This window comes from Brassica napus, chromosome A5 (assembly GCF_020379485.1).
Source record: "Brassica napus cultivar Da-Ae chromosome A5, Da-Ae, whole genome shotgun sequence".
Taxonomy (NCBI): domain Eukaryota; kingdom Viridiplantae; phylum Streptophyta; class Magnoliopsida; order Brassicales; family Brassicaceae; genus Brassica; species Brassica napus.
In genome coordinates this window covers 2,617,036-2,640,730 of record NC_063438.1, presented here as the reverse complement: position 1 = coordinate 2,640,730, position 23,695 = coordinate 2,617,036, and the positions used below count along the sequence as shown (strand labels likewise).

At 33.7% G+C, this 23,695-nt stretch overlaps 3 protein-coding genes across 5 annotated transcripts; all 3 read right to left on the bottom strand.

The window, feature by feature from the left end:
- Nucleotides 1–8,047: 8,047 nt before the first annotated feature.
- Nucleotides 8,048–9,476, bottom strand: LOC106454561 (ethylene-responsive transcription factor 13-like). Its single transcript, XM_013896681.3, has one exon. The coding sequence runs from the start codon at nt 8,764–8,766 to the stop codon at nt 8,068–8,070; it is 699 nt and encodes a 232-aa protein (XP_013752135.1). The 5' UTR covers nt 8,767–9,476; the 3' UTR covers nt 8,048–8,067.
- Nucleotides 9,477–11,479: 2,003 nt separating this feature from the next.
- Nucleotides 11,480–14,997, bottom strand: LOC106450771 (serine/threonine-protein kinase D6PKL1-like). 2 transcript variants are annotated; one of them, XM_013892524.3, is made up of 3 exons: nt 14,746–14,997; nt 13,253–14,473; nt 11,480–12,590 (listed from the first exon to the last, which is right to left on the bottom strand). In XM_013892524.3, exons 2-3 carry the CDS (start codon nt 14,428–14,430, stop codon nt 11,672–11,674), a joined length of 2,097 nt encoding a protein of 698 aa, XP_013747978.1. In that variant the 5' UTR covers nt 14,431–14,473; nt 14,746–14,997; the 3' UTR covers nt 11,480–11,671. The 2 variants fall into 2 exon arrangements, with proteins under 2 accessions (XP_013747978.1, XP_013747980.1); XM_013892526.3 differs by having other exon boundaries at nt 13,253–14,465; nt 14,746–14,971.
- A 5,690-nt stretch (nt 14,998–20,687) lies between these two features.
- Nucleotides 20,688–22,075, bottom strand: LOC106450772. Of its 2 annotated transcripts, none has more exons than XM_013892528.3 (5): nt 21,900–22,075; nt 21,695–21,813; nt 21,493–21,563; nt 21,334–21,420; nt 20,688–21,252 (listed from the first exon to the last, which is right to left on the bottom strand). In XM_013892528.3, exons 2-5 carry the CDS (start codon nt 21,798–21,800, stop codon nt 20,929–20,931), a joined length of 588 nt encoding a protein of 195 aa, XP_013747982.1. In that variant the 5' UTR covers nt 21,801–21,813; nt 21,900–22,075; the 3' UTR covers nt 20,688–20,928. The 2 variants fall into 2 exon arrangements, with proteins under 2 accessions (XP_013747982.1, XP_013747981.1); XM_013892527.3 differs by having other exon boundaries at nt 21,695–21,810; nt 21,900–22,041.
- Between the last annotated feature and the right edge of the window lie 1,620 nt (nt 22,076–23,695).

The following is a 23,695-nucleotide window of genomic DNA, read 5'->3' as shown; positions in this document are numbered from 1 at the left end:
TTTTCAATACTAAAAACTGAATCGAAACTATACCAAATGAAAAATCCTATCGATTTTTTAATGAGTCTTAATTTGTTTTACCTAAAAGATTTTAAACCTATTGGTTCCTCGTAAACTTATAAGAATAACTAAATGCTTATAACTATGATATGTTAAGAAGAATAAAAAAGTCAGAGTGGCTGCAACTCTGTAGTAGTTGCTAGTACTATGAATCTTCAAAACGCCAGACCACAAGTTTGACGATCAAGAAAATTATGACTTGGATTGCTCCAAAAAAGGAAAGAAGGAAAACGTTTTCCGTGATTTAATTCGATTAAAGATGTGATTTGACAAAACCCTTGTGTGAGAATCTTGACCAACAAATGGTGGCGCAAGTCAAGTAACTTATGCAAACCAAGAAACTCATGTGTTTCTTATCAGTTTGTAAATCTAACGACATTATTTATGTTGCATTGATAAACAATATATTTAGTAAGACTTACCTAATAGATTCCCAGTAATCGTTCTGATTATTAAAAATAGAGTGTTAGGTGCCGAAAATAAATAATTAGCATGTTATTAGGTTAAATTAATTGCTTCATATCCCTTTTAAATAATGTGACCACCCACCTACTTTAAACTGTCAAATTTGTTTGATCAACCGACAATGATGCTTAAACAGTTTACAAGTTACTGCATGTCAAAACAACTTCATCTATGATATGAGGATTTGAGACACTAATGGATGAATTAATATCTTAAGTTTTGAAAAATATTATCTATTATTTGATTAATATTTAGCATATAACATTTTTAGAACTTTTTCATACCATGGATGAGCCTGTTCTCATTATATCTCCATATGAGCATCTTCATCATTGTAAGGTTTGAACTACTGACAAGAAGTAGAACTGTAAGGCTTGAACTGGTGACAAGAAGTATAAAAACAAAATTAGTGATAAGAAATCAATTATAATTTGACACTACTTGTTTTTAGAATGAAAATTTAATACTAGAAACACATAGAAATGATAAAAGTGAAACTTGTAAGTGTTACTGTAGAACCGAATCAGGAAAAAAGAGAGTCCATATAGAGTTTCTATCACATTAAATATGATCAAAACATATTGATCTTGGCATCGATCGATAAAGCAAACTGTTATACATAAATTAAAATGGGATTTTTGCAAAATTGACCTACAACTTAAAGTCAAACACAAAACTAATCTCCTTTTTTTTTGAAAATTGGTTTTGCCCTATTCACCCCACAAGTTCATATAATTTACGAAAATGCCATCAATTTTTTTTTTTTTTCGAAAATGACATTTTTACTCTCTCACCCTCATCATCTTCAAGTAATTACAAGATTGCCATTGTCATCAATACCACAACCACCATGAACAACCAATTTGAAGCTCTTAATGCTCCTAAAATCGATTTACCCTTCTTCTTTTTCCATTCTTGTGAACTAAACACAACATATCTCTCACTTTCTCTCCACAATGAGCTAAAAAAAACCAAGATTTTGATTCTAAAATTTTTATGGTTCATAGAGTCATAGAAGCTAACGATTATGGGTGGGTGACTTCCGTTTGTGATTCTGTGTGCTTGGAGAAGCCTTATGTATGATAAGGAACTTATCTCACCAATTTAAGGTATGACATCGAGTTTTTTTTCAGATCTGTTCGTCAGATGACTTACTTGGGAAGTCGTCTGGCAGTAGACGACTTACCTTTCGGTCGTCTGGCTGTAGACGACTTACCTGGAAGTCGTCTGGTCAACGCAGAGGTTATTTTTGCAATTGACTTTGAAATCTGTAACCTGAGACGACTGAAAGTTAAGTCGTCTACTATTGTTTGGTTTCAAAAAAAATTCCAAAGAACCTAGACGACTTACATTTCAGTCATCATAGGTTAGTTTTGTATTTGACTGGATAATTTCAGAAGTTTGACTTCCCCAGACGACTTACATTTCAGTCGTCTGGCAAAAATTAAAATAATAATATTTTTTTAAAAGTAAACGGGAACAAATGCTAATATGGACCACTTGGGATCCAAAAAATCTCAATTAGACCTATCCCTTTTCTTTTTTCTTTTGTATTTAAATTTAAATAGAAATCTAAGTAAAATAACTAAAAAACCTAAGGATCTAAACATATTTACTAACCTATGCCATTACTATCCAACCCAGAATCTGACCCACCCAAAACCCGATCCAACTAATCCAAGATCTTCTTCTTCCCCTTTCTTCTCCATCAATAGTTCTTACTCTTTCAAACAAAATCAAAAAGTTTCTTCAACTATTCGCCAATTTTCTCTTTCTTATCCAAAATCGATGAGTCCATAGTCATATTTAATCAATTATAACTTACCCAGAGTCAAATTTCATCTTTTACGTACTAGATTCAAGATAAAGAAAAACGTAGAGTATTACTAGTACAACTAATACAACTCAAATTAGTACAACTGGTACAACTAAAACAAATATAACTAGTACAAATAGATTGAGTATAACCAATATCCCTAGTACAAGTATAACGCGTATAACTAATTCAACTTTACAATTAATATGATGATATTTGGTTTTTGTTCTCAGCGTATTAATGACATACTAATGTCAGTTGTATTTTTCGTATTTAATTTCAAATATTTTTTATTCTTATGTTTTGCAACTGACATATCAATGTTAGTTATACTAGTTGTACTATTTAAGAAAAAACTTTATCTTCATCTTTTTTGCTCCCTAGCCAAAGAAGTCAGCTGTCAAACCGAAAAAGGTTACAATAGAAGAAGATGGAAAGAGTATACTCCAAAAGATGATACAAAATCCATCATGGAATTGTGTAATAATTTTTCCAAAAATTATGTAGACAAATAAGTTAACAAACCTTAAAAGTACAAGGTAGATCATATAAACTTATTGAATTGTGTAATAATTTTTTTTCCAGAACTTCGCATATAAGCCTTCTCATCCGTTCAGATCTCTTTTCGTGCAAGTGACAGTTTTTGGTGTTGCTTTGAAAATATATATTGCTTTTGGTGATAAAACTTATGATCCTTTTGGTATTATAATTTATGTTTCTTTTGATGTTAAATTTGTCTTTTTGGATAGCTTTTAAAGCTATTAGAATTTATGTTCTTTATGAAACATATATTTGTTATTAAAAAAATTAAGCTTAGTTTAAATGTACATGTATTTTGGTATAATTAATACAACAAGTCCAACTACACAAAATTTAAGAAGGGTACTAGTATAACTACTTGACATTAGTGTTCAGCCACAATTTTTAAAACATGATACATATTTAAAACGTGATTCACATTTAAAACAATACTAAATAAAATAACAAGTAGTTGTACCAGTTTTATAGTTGTACCGACTGTACATAGTTGTACTAGTTTTTGAGTTGTACTAATTTGTGCATAGTTGTACTTTGGTAGTAAATCAAAAATTATTAGTTGTACCATATAATAAATACATTTACCTCAGTTGTACCACTTAATTATGTTTACATATGTTTGCCCGGTTACAATGAAATCAACAATTTTGTAAAAATACATTTTATATATGTTTTCCAAAAATTACGTGGACAAACAAGTTAACAAACCTTAAAAGTATAAGGTAGATCATGTAAACTTATGGAATTGTGTAATAATTTTCATTTTTTTGTAACAAAACTTCAAATAAATTAACAAAAACTTTCTGAGTACATACTAATTGGGATACTTGATTGTTTTTCTCATATGGAATATCAAATTAGTTTTATCAATTTCTGAGATGTCAAAGTTGTACTAGTTGTACCAGTAATACCCGTCAAATATATAATATAATTGTTTTTATATATCTAGTTTAAGGGATTGTACCAATATTTTCACTTCATAGCTTTGTAATAATATGTTTGATGTTTGTTTATCACAATAATATGGCTACTATAGTTAATAAACCTAAAAATATAAAGTATATAATGTAAAATTAATATTGTAATGTAATAATTTAACAAAAATTTGAAAAACTTCAAATAAAATAGATGTAATTTTGTCAACAAATACAATTAGAATATTTACTTATTTATTTCATATGTATAACATTTATATACCAATTTTATAATTTTTAACATATTTAGTTGTACGAGTTATACTAGTTGTACTCAGTCGATGAAAATGAGATGAGGAAGATTGTGTGGCTGTGAGTGGCTGAGATAAAAAAAAAAGAGGGAGAATGAGAGAGAAAGAGAGAAAGAGAGAGAATAAAATCGTGTGGCCAAGATTAAAACATAATTGAAATGATCTAATGGTTTAAATCATTCTTTCATTAATGGTAAAATTGTCATTTCGCCCATTTTGGTCCATATAGATTTTTTTAGGTGGTTGTAGATTTGTTTTTGATCATTTGGTCTATAATAGATTTTTGTCCAAGTAAACGACTTACAATTAAGTAGTCATATGTTAGTTTTGCAATTGAAAAAAAAAACTTCAAGATTTAATTATACACAGACGACTTATAATTCAGTCGTCCACCAGACGACTTAATTGTAAGTCGTCCAGGATTTTTTTCCGAGATTCTGGTCAAACCTCGTAAATCCTGAACGACTTACATTTCAGTCGTCTCGTGGACGACTGAATTATAAGTCGTCTGTATATAATTAAATCTTGAAGTTTTTTTTTTCAATTGCAAAACTAACCTATGACGATTTAACTGTAAGTCGTCTACTTTTAAAAAAATATTATTATTTTAATTTTCACTAGACGACTGAAATGTAAGTCGTCCAAAAAGTCAAACTTCTGAAATAATACAGTCAAATGCAAAACTAACCTCTGACGACTGAAATGTAAGTCGTCTAGCTTTTTTGGAGTTTTTTTTTTAACCAAACAATAGTAGACGACTTAACTTTCAGTCGTCCGAAATAACAGATTTCAAAGTCAATTGCAAAAATAACCTCTGCGTTGACCAGACGACATATAGTTTAGTCGTCTAGACAACTTAGATTGAAGTCGTCCGCGTCTTCTCCACTAGTTTTTAAGTCTTCTACGTTAGTTTTTGAATAACTTGTATTTTTAAGAGTGATAAGTAACTTCAAGATATGTAAAACTCATATTTACAAAATATGTTCTCTCCCTTAGTTTTACTAAATTTGACTAAGTTTTTCAATGCAAACTTATAAAAAATATGATATGCTTTGACTAGTTACTATTGTTTGTTTCCATCTCTTACCAACATTCTTGTTTATTAAGATGAGAAAAAGGCTATTGGAGTTTATTATTGCATATGAGAGATCCAAAGATAAGAAAAAGGCTAGTGAAGTCTATTATTTCATTGATTTGTAAATGTGTAAACACATTGTTAGCACATTTAATACATCTTGGAAAACATTATTACTGATTTTACAAAAAATTCACAACTAAAAGAGTATACATGCAATTCATAAAACAGACCACAAACAAAACTATTATAGATCATTCATCTACAAAGACAAGCTTGGATTCCACTTGAGTAGACAAGACCAGACAACTTTAAGAAGTCCAGACGACTTCTAAGAAGTCCAGACGACTTCCAGGAAGTTCAGACGACTTTGCCAGAAGACTTTTAGGAAGTTCAGACGACTTCCAGACGACTTTACAGGAAGTTCAGACGACTTTTAGGAAGTCCAGACGACTTCCAGACGACTTCCAGATGACTTCCAGACAACTAACAAGTAAGTCGTCCCAGAAGTCTTCCAGATCTGAAAAACCTGCATATTAAATCCAGATCTGAAAAACCTGCATATTCAAAAACGTTCAAATGGCTTAAAAACAGAAAAAATGAGTGGAAGATTAGATAAATCTACCTTTACAGAACACACAAAAATACATATCTAAAAATAATAGATCTACCTTTAAATTAGTGGAAGATGAGTACCAAATAATTAAAAACCTGCAAAAAAAAAAGATTAGTAACAAAGACAAGAGACAAAATTGAAAAATTCATATAAAGTTTGGTGTTTTCAAGTCAAAGAGATTAGAGTGGGTTTGGAGAGTTTTAGTTTGGGAAAAAAGTAAGAACTTTATACAACAAGAAGTTACCAAATGAAGAAAAATCAGACATAAAAACTTACCAAAACGCTCAGAAAAATCCAGACGACTTCCTGGAAGTCCAGACGACTTCCTGAAAGTCCAGACGACTTCCTGGAAGTCCAGACGACTTTGTCAGAAGACTTCCAAGAAGTCCAGACGACTTCCAGACGACTAACAGGTAAGTCGTCCCAGAAGTCTTCCAGATCTGAAAAACCTGCACATCAAATCCAGATCTGAAAAACCTGCATATTCAAAAACGTTCAAATGACTTAAAAATAGAGAAAATGAGTGGAAGATTAGATAAATCTACATTTATAGAACACACAAAAATACATATCTAAAATTAATAGATCTACCTCTAAATTAGTGGAAGATGAGTACCATTTGATTAAAAACCTGCAAAAAAAAAAAAGATTAGTAACAAAGACATGAGACAAAATTGAAAAATTCATATAAAGTTTGGTGTTTTCAAGTCAAAGAGATTAGAGTGGGTTTGGAGAGTTTTAGTTTGGGAAAAAAGTAAGAACTTTATACAACAAGAATTTACCAAATGAAGAAAAATCAGACATAAAAACTTACCAAAACGCTCAGAAAAATCCAGACGACTTCCTGGAAGTCCAGACGACTTCCTGGAAGTCCAGACGACTTCCTGAAAGTCCAGACGACTTCCTGGAAGTCCAGACGACTTCCTGGAAGTCCAGACGACTTTGTCAGAAGACTTCCAAGAAGTCCAGACGACTTCCAGACGACTAACAGGTAAGTCGTCCCAGAAGTCTTCCAGATCTGAAAAACCTGCACATCAAATCCAGATCTGAAAAACTTGCATATTCAAAAACGTTCAAATGACTTAAAAATAGAGAAAATGAGTGGAAGATTAAATAAATCTATATTTATAGAACACACAAAAATACATATCTAAAATTAATAGATCTACCTCTAAATTAGTGGAAGATGAGTACCATTTGATTAAAAACCTGCAAAAGAGATAGATTAGTAAGAAATACATGAGACAAAACTGAAAAATTCATATAAAGTTTGGTGTTTTCAAGTCAAAGAGATTAGAGAGAGGTTGGAGAGTTTTAGAATGATGAACATTACATTTTTGTTGCAGCCATTTGAGAGGAGGAGAGAGAATGTGTAAATTTTTCTTTATATAGGGAGACAAAAAATCCAATTAGATTAAATATTTTTGACTCAGACGACTTCCTGAACGACTTACATTTCAGTCGTCTGGTGAAGAAATTAAAACAGACGACTTACATGTAAGTCGTCCAGAAGATTTTAATATTTTTAGCGGGAAATTAAATATTTTTAGCGGGAAACTAAAATAGAAGACTTTCCAGACGACTTACAAGTAAGTCGTCTGGACGACTGAAATATACGTCGTCCGGGTAAATTATTCAACAGACGACTGAAATATAAGTCGTCCACACCCTAAACATAACCCCTAAACTTAATTATCTAATTAAACACTTCATAAAACCAAATCAAACTTGAAAAGTGTTTACTATACACAGAAATAAACACATATATGTGAAAACTAATTTTTGAAAAAAATATTTTAGTTTTCCAAAATCTAACCCTAACAATACATACAATACTACAACATATGTTTGTCAAACTCCTAAACCAAAGTATTTCATGATTCACTACTTCCACTCATATATCTTCAAAACAAATCAATTTTATCATACTTTAATTTATATCAGTTAAAACTGTTTATAATTACTTGATTTTTATTTTTTACGCATCAAAATATTTTTTACAAGATTTATAAATTATTTTTAAAATAAATTGGTACCAGACGACTTACACTTCAGTCGTCCAGACGACTTCCAACATCTCAGACGATTTACTGGGCCTATATTCGTAAAAATGGCTTATGTTTTTTTGTTTGGTCACAAAGGGCTGAGCTGTAATTTCACTAGTTTTTTAGGTTAGTTTTGCATTTGATTCAAGTTTGGGTATAGGTTTGGAATTAAAATCAAGTTGTGGGTTAGTTTTGGCAAAAACCCCAATTAAAATTTACTTGTTTAAATCATTGCTGATAATCAAAATACGTATATGCCGATTGATCAACAGGGAAATCCATATTCGGAACAACCAAGCTAGATTCACCGTCTTCAACGTGACCTACACTCTTCTGCTCCGGCGATGAATAATCCGAGACTGACGGTTCCGGCGAACGACGGCGAGGTCTGATCCTAACCGGCTCGTACTTACAAGTACCAATCAAATGTGGAAAGTTAAGCTTAGCTTTTGACCCCTTGAGCTGAAACGCCGCTCGGTCGTAAGCCACCGCCGCGTCTTCCGGCGTCTCGTAAGTCCCGAGCCAAACCCTAGCTCCGTTCTTCTTCGGATCCCTTATCTCCGCCGCGAACTTCCCCCACGGCCTCCTCCTCACTCCCCTGTACTGCATTCCCTTTTGCCTCGGCGGAGCGTTGGAACCACTCGCCTCCGACACAACCACCGTCTCCGTCTTCTCTTCTCTCACGGTAACTTCCGCTGGAGAGGAGACAGGAGGAACGGTGGGTGTCCAGCCGGAGCTAACGGCGTCGCGGAGAGTGTTGTAGATGGCCATGTCTTGAGAGTCGTCGACGCTTAACGGCAAGTCGCTCCAGTTATCGTTTAAGATAACGTTGCTGAAACTAGGGTTCCGGTAGAAAACGGGTGGGTTAACACCGTTATTGACGGAATCAGCTGAGTTTGTTGAGTCGTTGTAATCAAAACCTGACATTGTTGGCGTAGTTAGGGCTTGAGAGTGGGTTTAGAGAGTGAAATGAAAGATGTCGTATTGTTGCTTAAAACACTGCGGAGGAGATTTGATTTATAAAGGTACGGAACGAGAAGGTCCATGGAATGTTCTTTGAGACTGAACATGAATACATGATGATGTCTTTACCTTTAGGATGATAGTGTGTCCGAAGTTTCCTTGTTTCTATTTAAATATCCCTCGTTGTTTAAAAGGCCATACCGCGACAAAGTATTAGTTATTTATTCTGTTTGGTCTTTTTTTGGTCTTTCTTTTTCAATACTCTCATAATCATTTTTGTAACAATCTTGTTCATAATATTCGTCCATTTTTTCGTTAGGATTTGGCGATGATAATAGTTACAATATAGGTGTTTAATCAAACATAGGTGTAAAACATTAGAAACATATAACTTAGTGAATATCTGCTTATTTATAATTTAAGTAATTCCCAAACTCAGAACTGATTCATTAACTTATAATTTTATATATAATAGTTTTTTCAGTTGATCATCGTTTACCATTGGTCAATGGCAATGTCAAGGTTCGTCACTTTTGAATAATCAACATGGTCAAAAGAAAAAGCTAATTTGTAAATTAGAAATAGTTACAACGCGCAACACAACAGTGAGTCAACAAAACAATGGAAATATAGCTAGATTCGTTAGAACAACGACGGGTCTAATAAACTATATTTTAAATACATAATGCAGAAAATTTTCAGGTATGGAATGAATAAAATATGTGCCAATAACCAAAAACTTATATTTATTTTCGTTATACTAAGAGCATCTCCAACTCCACTCTATTTTTTACTTTAAAATAAAGTGTAGAATAAAAAATACTTCAATAGTACTATATTTCTTATTTTATAATAGAGTGAAAAATAGGTTTACTTTAAATATAGAGTAATATATATTTTTTTTGTTCATTATTCTATTTTCTACTATAAAATAGGGTATCATATGAGCAAACTCAAACTCTATTATATAGTTAATCTATTTTAGAGTAAAAAATAGAGTAAACTATTGAAGATGGTCTAAGGGGAATAAGGCATCAGCTCCCGGGTTTTTAAAATAATAATCATTACCCCTCTAAAGAAAATTTAAACTAATATTATACTCACCAACACAACTTTCACGTGCCAACGAATGTTCTAGTAAAATAATACTATTAAGCCTGACGTAGAAAGGCAAAGTCATATACTCCTACCTCAAAGACACGTTTTGTTAATTGACTTTCGTTTTACTCAATCCACTTAGGGGTGGGCGTTTGGGTATCCGTTCGGGTTCGGATTGGGTATTTCAGATTTTCGGGTATTTCGGTATAGAGGTGTAGGACCCATTCGGGTATTTTTATACTTCGGATCGGGTTCGGGTATTTTTAGTTCGGTTTCGGTTATTTTGGATCGGGTTCGGATATTTAGATTTTGAAAAAAAATTAAATTTTTCATTTCTTAAATTTCTTGTATTTAAGAATATAAATTTTACTTAACTTTTATTTTATTTTTAATAGATTAAATGGTTAATAGATTTGGACATAACATTTTAAAACTAAAAATGCATTAATTTAGTTATTGTTTTAAAATTTTGGATGTAACTTTTTGTTAACTTTTGAAATAAAAAAACTTGACATGCTTTTTAAGTGAGTACTAAATCATTTTTTTCGTAATTGCATGTATATCATATGAACTTAAAGTATGTGTAGTATTAATATAAATATTTTATATAAAATAAAAGATGTAAACTAGAAATATAAGGTTAATTATACATATGTTCGGTTATCTTCGGATATCCATTCGGGTTCGGATATTATCCATTCGGGTTCGGGTATCCAATCTCTCCTAATTCAATATCCGTTCGGGTATTTTGTTACTTCGGTTCGGATTTCGGTTCGGGTTTTTCGGATCGGGTTCGGGTGCCACTTCGGATATCGGGTAAAGTGCCCACCCTTAAATCCACTGGTTCATTTCTTTGTAACATCACTCTATACCTATACAGGAACAACATTTAAATAATTCTATTTGAGTATATTCCTTACTTAAATAGACGTTGGCATTTTACGCAGGGAACGGCGGAACGAAACAAACTATCTAAACAAACTGTGATACAATATTGGGCCAAAGGCCCATAAATTGATACCCCTTATGAAACGCCCGTCATGCTTGGTTCAGTCAAAATCAAGGAGAGTGGAATGGGACCAAAGTTCAGCTCAATTTGTAGTCTTATTACAGACAATGAGGAAAGACAACAACAGTCCACTTGTTTGGGACTGGAAAGAAGTGGACTGGAAAGGGACACACCATAAAAGACTAAATCATCTATTAAAATGTACTCCTACAATATATCTTTATAACTATGTTTAGCATTGATTCCTTTCAACAGAAAACTCATTGTTTGAATACTAGTCCAGAAAATATATTATTTAAATTGGGGTGTATCAGTTCAAATTTTTTTTTTTTACAGAAACGCACAAAACAGTAATTTGATTAATACATATATATATATATATATCAATAATGCATATAGTAAAAGTAGACCATTTACCATTCACCTAATCTGACAAAATGATCATTTCTCTTCTTTGTCTGAAGAACATAGGGTTTCTTCTTGGACCACCATAACATGCATGGCAGTGACAACAATCCATTGACTCAAAAGAAAAAGAGATTCCGACAAACACAGCAGTAGTAATAGTAGTAGTACCAAAGGAGATTTTCTTAAGACTTGGAGCTTTCCATGTCCTTACAAAAGTTTTGGTTCAAATGGAAGACAGATTTAACCTCCTAACCCCCTCCACTCTGATCTATTAAACCCCCTTGACATAAGAAGACTATAACTACTAATTAAGCAACCAAACACAAACTCTTCTGAGGGAAAAAAACAAAGCCTTCAGAAAAACTCAAAGTCTAGAAACTTCCCACCAGCTTTTGCATCTCCTCCTCCTCCTCCTCCTGCTGCTGATGCTGATACAGGTGGTGGTCCCATCATCCTCTTGCTGTTACTACCAAACCCAACAGGATCAATCGGTCCATACTTCGGCGGCGGTTCTACCTCCATCTGCCTCGGCACTTCAGGAGGAGTACTACACCTTATCAACGCCCAGTTCACTCCTTCGAAAAACGGATGCTGCTTAATCTCCGTCGCTCCTCTCTTCGTCCCCAACCTACTCTTCGGATCTTTCACCAGCAACGCCTGAACCAAGTCCCTCCCCGCGTAGCTAGTGGCCGGCGACTCAGGGAACTTCAACTGCTCTCCCACCACATTAAACAGAGTAGCTCTGTTCCCTGATCCTTTAAACGGCGTCTTACCGTATAAAAGCTCGTGAACAAAGATACCAAACGTCCACCAATCCACCGCGCTTCCGTGCCCTTCTCCCTTGATGATCTCCGGAGCTAAGTACTCGTGCGTTCCGACAAAGGACATGGACCTCGTGTTAGGCTCGGCCACCAGCTCAGGGAGGGAACCTCCCGAGTGGTGTGATTTGAAGAAATCTGTTTGAGTTTTACGAGTCTTGTTCTTTTTTGTAGGGAAGATGCGACGCGGTAAGAAGCACGAGGGTTGGATGATGCAAGAGGATGTGGGCTCGATGCAAGCGGGTTGGACGCAGAAGGCGCCGCGTTTTGAGGGGTCGGAGTCGAAGGTTTTGATCAGGGTTGGTGAAACAGCGCATCTTAGGGAGAGGTCGAAGTCTGAGAGCATTATGTGACCGTCGTCTCGGACGAGAACGTTCTCGGGTTTCAAGTCTCTGTAGACAACGCCGAGCATGTGGAGATATTCGAGGGCTAGCAACACCTCTGCAGCGTAAAACCTGCCAAAAGTGAAACGTGAGATCATCACAGTAAATGAGACTTAGCTCTGGTAACGTTGGAACTAGGTATTGACATATTTATGCGGAGGAATCAAACCGTACCGAACAGGAGAAACCGAAACCAAACCGAATTTCATAAATATTCATGCGGATCATGTATCACTAGAACCAAAAAAGCTAAACCGGAACCAAACCGAAAACCGAAAACCAAATAGATATCTAAATTTTTAAATACAGATTTATTATACCTAAAATATTAGTTATATTAAGTTTCTGAATAATCAAATATCTTTTAAAGAACCTATTATAAACCAAATTATCCGAATATCTTTTTATGCAAAATATTAAAAATTATCCAAACTACCCAATGTTTTTATTCGAACAACCCAAATTATCTGATGTTTTTCATCCATTTTATCCAAAATTACCCAAAAAACCGGTATGGACCTGAATTATTATTTTGGATATTAGTTGGTTCCCAACTTTACTATCCAAACCGAAAATCAAAATAATCGAACCAAAACCAAACCGAAAATCAAAATACCCGAACAGTTCCTAAATTTCTATAACTAAAAAAACGAGAACCGAAATATCTGAACTAAAACCAAACTGAAAACCAAACAACCTATATGCCTAGTTGGAACAGAGAGACAAAGACATACCGAGCAGCATACTCAGAGAAATGCTTCCCAGGCTGACGCTGTCTCAAAGTATGCAGATCACCACCAGGACAATACTCCATAACCAAACAAGAGAACCTATCCGTCTCAAAATGAGTATACAACGTCGGCAGAAACGGATGATCCAACAGCTGCAGAATCTCCCTCTCAGTCTGCGCCCTATTCAGCTTCTTCCTATTCTCAAGAGACGCTTTATCCATCACCTTCACAGCGAAATGACACCTCGTCCCACTCAACTCCGCCAGATACACACTCCCTATATCACCACACCCCAACCGCTTCAGCAGCTTGAAGTGACTCATCCCTAGAATCCCATCACGCGTCCTGACGGCTAAAATAGCGTTCCACCTCGGATCGTTCCCTTTGTGCGGCTTGTTGAGGCTTCCAGTGAAGTTGCTCCAGCTGCTCTCTTCGCTTAAGCAGCTGCTGTCACTCGCTCTGCTCTCGAAGGAGTCGAACACCATGTTGATGCTCCTGTTGTCGATGTAGTTCTTGTCCATGCTGAGCACAACATCGTTCCTCTGGTGATCAGCGGAAGTGCTGTTAGCCATACTCATGGCCCTGGCGAAGTTTATGCTTTCCACGCTGCTGTTGTGTGGGCTCGCGTCCCAGACGCATTCCTTGTCTGAATCTTGCGGTGGTGGGAGAGAGTTGTCTGTGTTCTGAGAGGCACGAGCCATAGATGTGGCAGGCTCAGGGACGCAGAGGGAGAGATCCTCGAGGAAAGGTCCTTTAGTGGAGCTAGGGACATAAACAGTTGTTATGAGATCCATGTCGTCAGGCTCTGGAGGATGGCTAACACCGCGGAACGAGCTGGAGCCAGCTTCATCACCACCACCACCACCACCTACCTCTTCGATCTCCAGCAAAGGGTACTTTGAATCCATCGTTGTTGGCCTCACCACAGGCTCAAACTCCTGAAAATCATTCATATCACCACCAATCATCATCATCTCGTCTCTGTGTACATTGAGAACTTGGCTTAGCTCTCTCCCTAACGTCGTAGTGGGATTCACTGGTCTTCCTCCTCCCTTGTAACGAGCAGCTCGTTCCCTCAGAGACTCGAGATGCATACCGTTATCTCTATTTTCAAAGTCTAGGTATTGTCTTCTTGAGACAGGACCTTTACTAAGCTCACCAACTCTTTCCATATCCAGCATTCATACGAGATCTTCAACACTCCAAAAACAAATCTCTTTATACCTTATAAAAAAAACATGTTTAACTAAATCAATCAAACAAAATATGGGACCATCTTGTCTGAGAATAAATATAACGCGTGATTTGGTAATAAACCCTCAGGGCTAATTTTTTTGGTTTCGAGACAAAGATACAGAACACGAGTTTGTGTATGTCTGTATTATATCCCTCCATTGCTCGATAACAACCATAGGGATTGAAGATTTCATTTTTAACTTTTCATTTACAAAACCCATTTAGAAAACGACAAAAAGAAAGAGACTTTAGTCACTAACCGGAAACTAAGAGACGAAGATCCCGAGATTAAGCAGTCTTCCGGTTACAATGCAGAGAGATTTTATCACCGGAGAATGCTTCTTTCTCCGATGAAGCAGAGAGGCGATGAAAGAAGAAGAAGAAGAAACCCTCGACTCCTCACTCCTCAGGCTCGAAGATTGAGAGTTGTGAAGAAAGGCTTTTGCTTTATGTGTGTGTGTGTGGGCGCTATCTCTAGCTGTAGAGCTGCGACTGACGGTAACGGAGGAAATTTTTTATTTTATTTTTAAAGGAAAAAATTAAAGGAGAGGTGAGAGTGGGACCCGTATACTGTAGGGTCCAGTCATTAAAGTGGGACCGACATGTGTTCCTTCTTCAACCTACAATTTGGTTTGAGACGTTTCTTTTGTTATGGTTTTTGATCAGATGTTTCTTTCTTTCTTTTTGTGTGTGAGATTGATTCCATTTTTTTCTTTAGAGGTTAAAACCCGAAACCTAGATATTAATCATAGTTTTTTCAGCAATAATCACTTTGTTTAGTTTTTACCAATCTGAGTATAAAACACTTCTAATACATTATGGAATCTTGATAATTACTACAATCAAACATATATATGCGGGAAGTCTTTTCGGATGAGCAAAGAGTTTGTATGTGGTATTTATGAATATTATAAAAACGAACTTTATTTTGTGAGAGAATGGACTATTCCTTTTGTTGTGTAATGAAAATAAAAGGAAAAATGAATAGTGAGAGTATATAGTATTTATGAATAGTTTTAAAACGAACTTTATTTTGTGAGAGAATGGAACTATTCCTTTTGTTGTGTAATAGAATATAAGAAAAAAATGAATTGCGAAAGAAAGAGACAAGGAATCAAAACCTTGTGGATTTGTGAAAACACTTTATTGACCCACCATTGCATATGTTGATTAGCTTTTTTCTTATTTTTCTCTTCATTTCCCATCACTTTTCCTTTTATTTTTTGTTTCCCCTACGCAAAATATTTGTCTTTATTTGAAGCATTATTTGATCGTAGCATTTTGAATGGTGACCGCTTAAAGAACAAGTGAAAATAAGGAATAAAAAAAGCGGAGTAAGTGCAATGGAATGTCATCGATAACTATAGTTGTTAATTGTAATGTTAACAGTGGTAGATAATCATGATCAGTAGCATGTAAGGAGTATTTGACAATGGAAAAACAAAATTCTTGATAATAATAAAGAGGTTATTTGATTAATCATGTCTCTTCAACTCCACTAATTTATGTTGAATCTACTCTCTTTGTGCAGGTGGTGGCCATATCACTATACTGTAGAACAGTTGAGGTTCAATGGACACTATACTTGAAAGCAATGATTAGTGGACATTGTTTTGTGAGTTAAACAATAAGAATAGTATAGTATTTTTGTCTTAATTTCAGCAATAAGAATAGTATATAATTTAGTTCAATATTATTGTCTTAATTTCAGCAATAAGAATAATATATAGTTGGATTATAAAAACAATGTTGGCCCTCGACGCTCTAATCATGGTGGGCTTAGTGAATGATGCTTTATTTGCCTGCAAAGTAAATAAAAGCTGCGATGATAATTCTATTAGCATTTTTTATTCAAAAAGATTAACACTGCTAGTAATGTAAGAACAAAAATATTATAAGCAGACAGAGATAGTTGTCGGCTTAGAAAGTTAAAGACGAAAATGACCACTAAGTGAGGCGTTGAAAGGCTATTAAGACAAGGGTAAGATCGATAATACGAATCATATGGATTGCGCGTGGATTGAAGAGATCTCTGTCTGGGTCAGTTTTATCTTTATCTCATTTACCAAACGATCCAAAACACATGCAGTGTCTCGTCCTTTTTATGTAATAATAGGATCAAATTTTGTAACTTTTTTCTCTGATCGGGTCTCTGGCATTGTTCATACTCCCATGAGTTCATTAGATCATTTAGCTTGTAACTATTTGCGTAATTTTGTTATGATTGTCTTAAATAAATAACTATAGATGGTTGGTAGTGACTAGTGGGTTTTAAAATATAGAGCTAGTTATCTTGAAATTTCGTTACAGTTAGTAATAGTAAAATATATATTTTATACATTTCATATTAAGTTCACTGTTTCAAAATCATCTCTAGGAAGTATATCTCCTTAATTCTCCCTCGGGTTTTATACAAGGTTACAATTCAAAACTAGCTATGTGATCAATATTTGTCCAAGGTTTCTTCAGATTCATCATTATACGCAATTTCTATAAAGTCTTTTGACCTAAATACTATGTGAACAGTTGTCCAATGGTTCTACAAAACACATGCAGTTAGCTAACTTTGAATAAAATAAGTAATGCTTGTATGAACATTATATTCTTTTTGTTTTGGAATCTCCAATTAGCCTCACTATTCTATATAATTCAAATAGTAAACCATTTACTAAATACCAAGCTCTTAGGTAAAGATATTTTGTATTTAGGTATGTGGAATAAATGGGTGTGAATGTGTGGTACTAACTATGGTATCTTTATAGGTGGGGACTTGAATCTGAGCCCTTCTCTTTACTGAAAAGCACTTAGAAGAAAATAAAGAAGGGTTTGAAACTTTGAACACCAAAAAATAATAGACTTATCGAAACAATACAAAGGGAAAAAGCAACACGTTTCTTAATTTTTGAACTCTTCTGATTCCATTCTCATCACATTATGTTTTATTCCTTCCTCCTCACATCATTAAATTTGCATATTCAAAATATATATCCATGTACTTAAGCAAGCCAGAATAACCTGGTCAATGGTCTAGTTTGAAGAAGATCAAAATTGTAAATTCGACCGATGTCTATCCATATTTTGTAACTGTAAACTTTTTATTCAGAATCAGCCATAAAACGCAAGAATCTAATGATTTTCACTTGTTCTTGATTAACAAAGAAAACTTCAGTACTATTTGATATGGGTTCGAGACTAATTAATTCTACATTTCCAGCATCGTATTTGAAATGGGTTAGGGTTTTTATTTAATCAAAATCTGGCCCATACTTATATATTATTTTGGCCCGTATGTTCTTGGTCTATTTTCATATTCAAGCCTATCCATCATTCTGTTCTTAATATTTTAACCTCTAATTATCGTATATTTAATTTATTGTGAAAAGACGCTATCACACTAATAAAAATATTGGATATGACTAGTCGTTCGCTTAAGAATAATTAATTACTACTGATCAAATCGCTTAAGACAAATTAAATTGGTCAAAATGACTAACTTAATTTGGACTATCTTTTGTCGTCAGCCAAAAAAATGAACAAGATCATCATAACAATATACCATTTACATACATGAACATATATATGTCTATTAGCGCAGATGTCCAGTAATTTAATTTACATAAACATGACTTGATCACTTTAAAATGTGGGATTATACGGCTCCCGTTTATCGAACTTGGTAAATTTTCATACGTCTAGTAGCTGGTTTTTCATCTTCTAACTTTGTGGCCGGTGACTAGTAGTTACAAGTGTCGCTTATAACTAGTTGACAAAGAAGGTAACATATCCTACTTTACTCCTATTTTTAGAAAAGATGTATAAATACTTACAAGAGTGTTACCATCTAATGTCGCAATTTAGGATACGTACAATGTGGAAACAAATGGACGGCGAGGCGTTGATGGGGAATTAAAGTGATTTGTCATCATAATCCATCACATATTCTTTGGCACGATCAGCATAAAGCACTCACTCAATCACGTAAAATCAATAGTTGAGTTTTAGTCCACGACTTTCAAGTTTCAAAATTTTCAACATAAAGCACTAATTCACGTAAAATCACATCATTCCATTGAGGAGGAAAAAATCCAATTAGGCCCGAACAATAGTTGAATAATAATAATAATTCACGACTTTGAAGTTTCAAATCTTCAATCATTATTGATGTTAACCCCAAATCCATCCAATGGTGTGACGTTACAGCTTTTTGGCTAAAGATAAAATGAAATTCAAAAACGTTATTGACATGAAAGTGTTATAAACTGGAGAAAAATCATGTGATTTTCTCGCTTTTTCCTTAGCCGAAATCCAAAATAAGTAACGCGCAAAGTTTTTTTTGGAATTTTTTCAGTTTGGAGAATTGGATAAAATCAAAAGGCAATGATGAGATGATCTAACATAACAATTGACTCTTTCTATAGATGCTTGGCCAGATTCCACAATCATCTCTAAAAGTAAAGCAATTTTTTTTTACTGCAAACACCATATCTATCTTATTAAAACTCAAGTACAAAATTGGAGTGTTTGGAGACTTGAATAGGATTATTAAAAAATTTGGAGTGTTTGGAAACATGGATTGCAGTCTTTTTTTAAAAAAAAAAAATTGTTTGAAAACAAGGATAGTAGTATTAAGAAAAAAAGTAATGGGCTTATGTTTTTTAAACAAATTGAAAGTTATCTAGACCACTTTTAAAATATACCAAAATGGGTCAATCTAATTGCTTAAAACTAACCATAAAACAAAATTTAAACTTTATATACTAACCATAAAACAAAATTTAAACTTTATATACATATTTCAAATCAAAATAATAATTTAAATTTGATTTATATCAAAAATTGATTCAAAAATATACATATATTCAAAAATGGATTTTTACTAAACTATTTTTCAATAACCATTATAAAAAAATATTGTCAATATATATAAGAAAAATATAATACAAAGCCCAATTTAAAATACCAACTCAAATTATGGTTTTTATATTTCATATTAAGTTTTAAAAATATAATATATGTAATTATTTATATGATGGTATGTATAAAATACTATTAATTATATGATTACTTATATGATGATACATATAAAATACGATTAATTATATGATGATAAAATACGATATATAATAATGACTAGGGATGGGCTTTTGGGTACCCATACGGGTTTGGTTCTGATCGGTTTGTATTTTGGGTTTTCGGGGTCAAAGATTTCAGCCTTATTAGAATGTTTCTAAATTTTGGTTTGAGTTTGATTTGGATCTTTGCGGGTTTGGTTTGGGTTTGAATAACTAATTTAGATTATTTTTAAAGTTTTAAATCATTATATATTTTAAATTTCTCAAAATGTATAAATAAAATAATATATTACGTATAAATTTGAATAACATATGTCATAATACTTAAGCTTAACATATCAATTGGCTTGATTTAAAATTTTGGATACGGAATCAATAATTATTTTAAGTATTTTTGGTGATTTGAGTATACTTTAACTATTTCAGATATTTACTTTTGACTATCTATATATATTTTCAAGTATTTAAACCAATTTAAAAGTATCATTTTTGATGTTTTATATACGTTAAATCCAAAAATAATTAATATATATAAGTATATAAATCTATTTTTAGATAAATTCGGATACCCAAATACTTCGGTTCGGATTAGATTCGGTTCTCTAAATAACAAAATTTTGAATAATTAGAATATTTAATCAATTTTTGTTCGGGTTTGGTACTATATTTTTGGATCGGTATCGGTTATGTTCCTCGGATTCATTTTTCCAAATCCTAATAATTACATGAAAAACAAATATCAATATATTTTTCAAAATATACACCTGCGCGTCTGCGCGGGTCAAAATCTAGTGATTTATTAATTCAGAAGGAACATGTTAGCTTTTTGAGCTAGAGTTTTGCAAGCGAGCTCTTTTGCAGCTCTTTTTGCAAGAAGATCCGCTCTTACCTTTAAAATTGAAAATTCTGTAAAAGATGATACTATATGGATGAATTCATTCCATTCTGAAGCTATAGCTGGCCAATCTTTTTCATCGTTAATCAGCAAAAATAAGTAAATTATAATAAACAAGGATGGATATATTAGTTCACTATCCCATAAATTTTGTTTTTGGTATCCTAGAAATTAAGTGTCCTAATATTGGATCATGCAATATATTCAATCATCCGTATGATGTATGATGTCTACATTAAACTTGCAAACGATTATACTATGATTCATGACAACTTTTGTAATTTGGAAAGTTGATTACAAAACATGATTCAAGAACAGATGTATAGCCAGGAGATTGCATATGAAACTAGGAGATATGACAAAATCTTACATTTCTTAATGTGTAAACTCATCTATTAGATGAAGATCATTGTGCCATTATTATGTTTTCCTCTTTTCTCCAGTCATCAAAATTTTGTTTACAAAGCTAACAGAGATCACTTGCTTCTCCTCTTACCACCTCCTTTCTTCCCTTTCTTTCCTTTCTTCTTCTTCCCTTTCTTCTCTCCTCCTCCTACTCCTCCACCTCCTAGCTCTCCTCCCATGCCTCTGGACTTGCTCTTGCTCTTACCGAAGTTGAAATCTCCGTTTGATGAAGAAGAACCAGAACGTAGTAAATCCTTAACATCAAGAACACCACCTCTGAAATTCCCAAAAGTCGACTTCAAGACTCTATCCTCCGGCTTACGCTTCTTCTCTGCAGGCTTCTTGGTACTCACACCACCACCAAGCGGTCCTCCAAATCTACCAAAAATCATATTCTGCAGAACACACAGTAGCAGAGAGTGAGAGTTAGACTTTAACTTTCATAATGTGAGATTATATCTAAAAATTGCTTTAACCTGTTCCACCATCTTCTCCTCTCTTTCTTTCTGCTTCTTCATCTGTACTCTCGCTACACTGAGTGGTAGCCTCTGTTTCTTTTGAGGCTGTGATAACAAAAAAAAAAAAAAAAGATTACCCATCTCGTAAAAATTGTAACTTTGAATTAAAAATCAAACCTTTCCACCAAGTTCGGTGACTTTCTGATTCTCCAAAGCCTTCTTATCCTTCCATGTCATATGCTTGATAGCTTTTAAAACATTTAAAAAAGATCAGTTAATAACAACAACAACATCATGTCTGAGTGCTAAATATGGCAATGTCTTATTCAAGCAGCCTACACAAGTTCAGACAAGAGAGAAGAGAAGAGAGAGTGTTTACCAAAGTGCTGAACATCTTTCATAATATTCTTAAAGCTCATGTTAGGATCAACGGCATCATCATCCATGGCTTGTTTGTTCTTCGCCATTGGCTTGCGATTATACATGTTTTGGGTACTTCTGAAACAGACAAGACAATAGAAAATTAGAGATTTTGGTTTGAATCAATCGGAGTTCCTCCTGAGATTAGAGATTCAGACACGAACCTGAGTGCGAGAAACCACGACTGCTCGAAGAAAGCTTTGCTTGAAAGAAGGAATGTATGAGAGCGGCGCAGGACGATGATGTTATGTCGGAAAGGGTTTTAGGTTTTGCCAATTTCTATTTTCTTGGTTATATTAAGCTCCTAAAACACACGAGTGATTAGCAGCTAATTGCTGAAAATTACGATCGGTTTACTATTTATTTTTCGGTTCGTTTACGTGAGGTGGGCTTGGGCCTTATTGCGCTTAGGCTTTATTAGGCTTATTGAATCTCATGAAGATATAGACATGATGGTTGGTTACCTACGCTATTGGTAATCAACAAGATCATCTCAGCTCTGTTCTGCTAAGTTTTCATCATCTCCAATATTACAGTAATTTTTTTTTATCCCGAATAGTAAAGATTGCTACATAAATGAAGGTTGTAAATATTGAGATATATTGAAATTATATGATAGTTATAGACTAAGATTGTAAATATTATTTATTAGTTTTTAAGGTTTTTTATATGTAGTACAAAGTGAACAAGAAATAAAAGATCTCTATTATTTTTTGTTCACTTTTATAAAGAGATCGCTGGGACTACATACACACAAAACCCTAAAATAATAAGGAATATTTACAATTTTAATCAATAACTATTGTATAATTTTAGTCAAAGAAAAATATTGTATAATTTCAATGTATCTCAATAGGTTGTGTTCCTCGTGTCGCATCCATTATTGTTCTAGTACTATATGAACTGTTTATATGCGCTTCCATATTTGATTTGCTAGCAGGGCACGTACGGTTTAAACGTATGCAATTCTTTCTTCTGACTTTATAATTTTCATTTTTTTTCATGAGACCCATGATACTCTCTGTTTCCTTGATGTTGCACCCAATCAAAACCTTGCTATTATATGCTGTTAATTTTAGTGCAAACTTGAATAAGTAACTGGAAGCAGCTCATAGAATTTACTAGTATTGCGAAAGTAACGGTTATTAATCTTGCGCAGCCAAATTACTACGGGAGTCCCAAATAATTCCATCTCCGTTAGTGTTCGGGATATATTCAGTATGTGTTGTATACTTTTCTTTTATATGCTGGAAGGCATGATACATTGCATGAGTCGGAAATTGGGGGAGATGTCATGTTGTACGTACAAGACTTCTATTTTCTTAACAAATAATTAAATTTTATATATAAGACGGAGAAAAGGGAGAAATGTGTTCAAGTGTGTGTGTTTTCACGTCTTGTGAGACTTCGAGCAGAAAATTGAAGACCAAACAGGTTTTTCATCTTCTTGCTACACACAGGTTTGATCGTCTTACCTATGTCCTTCTGCGCCTAGTCTTCCAAGTTACAATCTACATGATTTGGAGAGAGAAGAATGACAGGAAACACCATAAGAGACCAAGACAGACTAGCCAATTGGCTAAGGTAATTGGGAGAGCTGTGAAAAATCGGTTATTGTCAGTCAAATATTGGGAGAAATCTCATCTACGGGGTTTGATACAGCTCTGGTTCCATGCACACTCTTAGGCTATAATTCTTTAATTATCATTTTGTATATAACTATTCTTTTCTCTTGATGATTAATAAATTTAACATTTCATAAAAAAAAAAAAATTGAAGACAAAACTTGAAAGGATAGAATAGAAAGTCTTTCTAGTGTTCCTTTGTAACCCATCAAAAATATTAAGTTTTTTTCGGTAAATGTTCTAAAACCTATGACCTTTAGTGTTGTTTTGAAATTACTAAACACATTTTACATTTGTATTAATGTATATTAAACTATCTTTCATGGTACATGGAC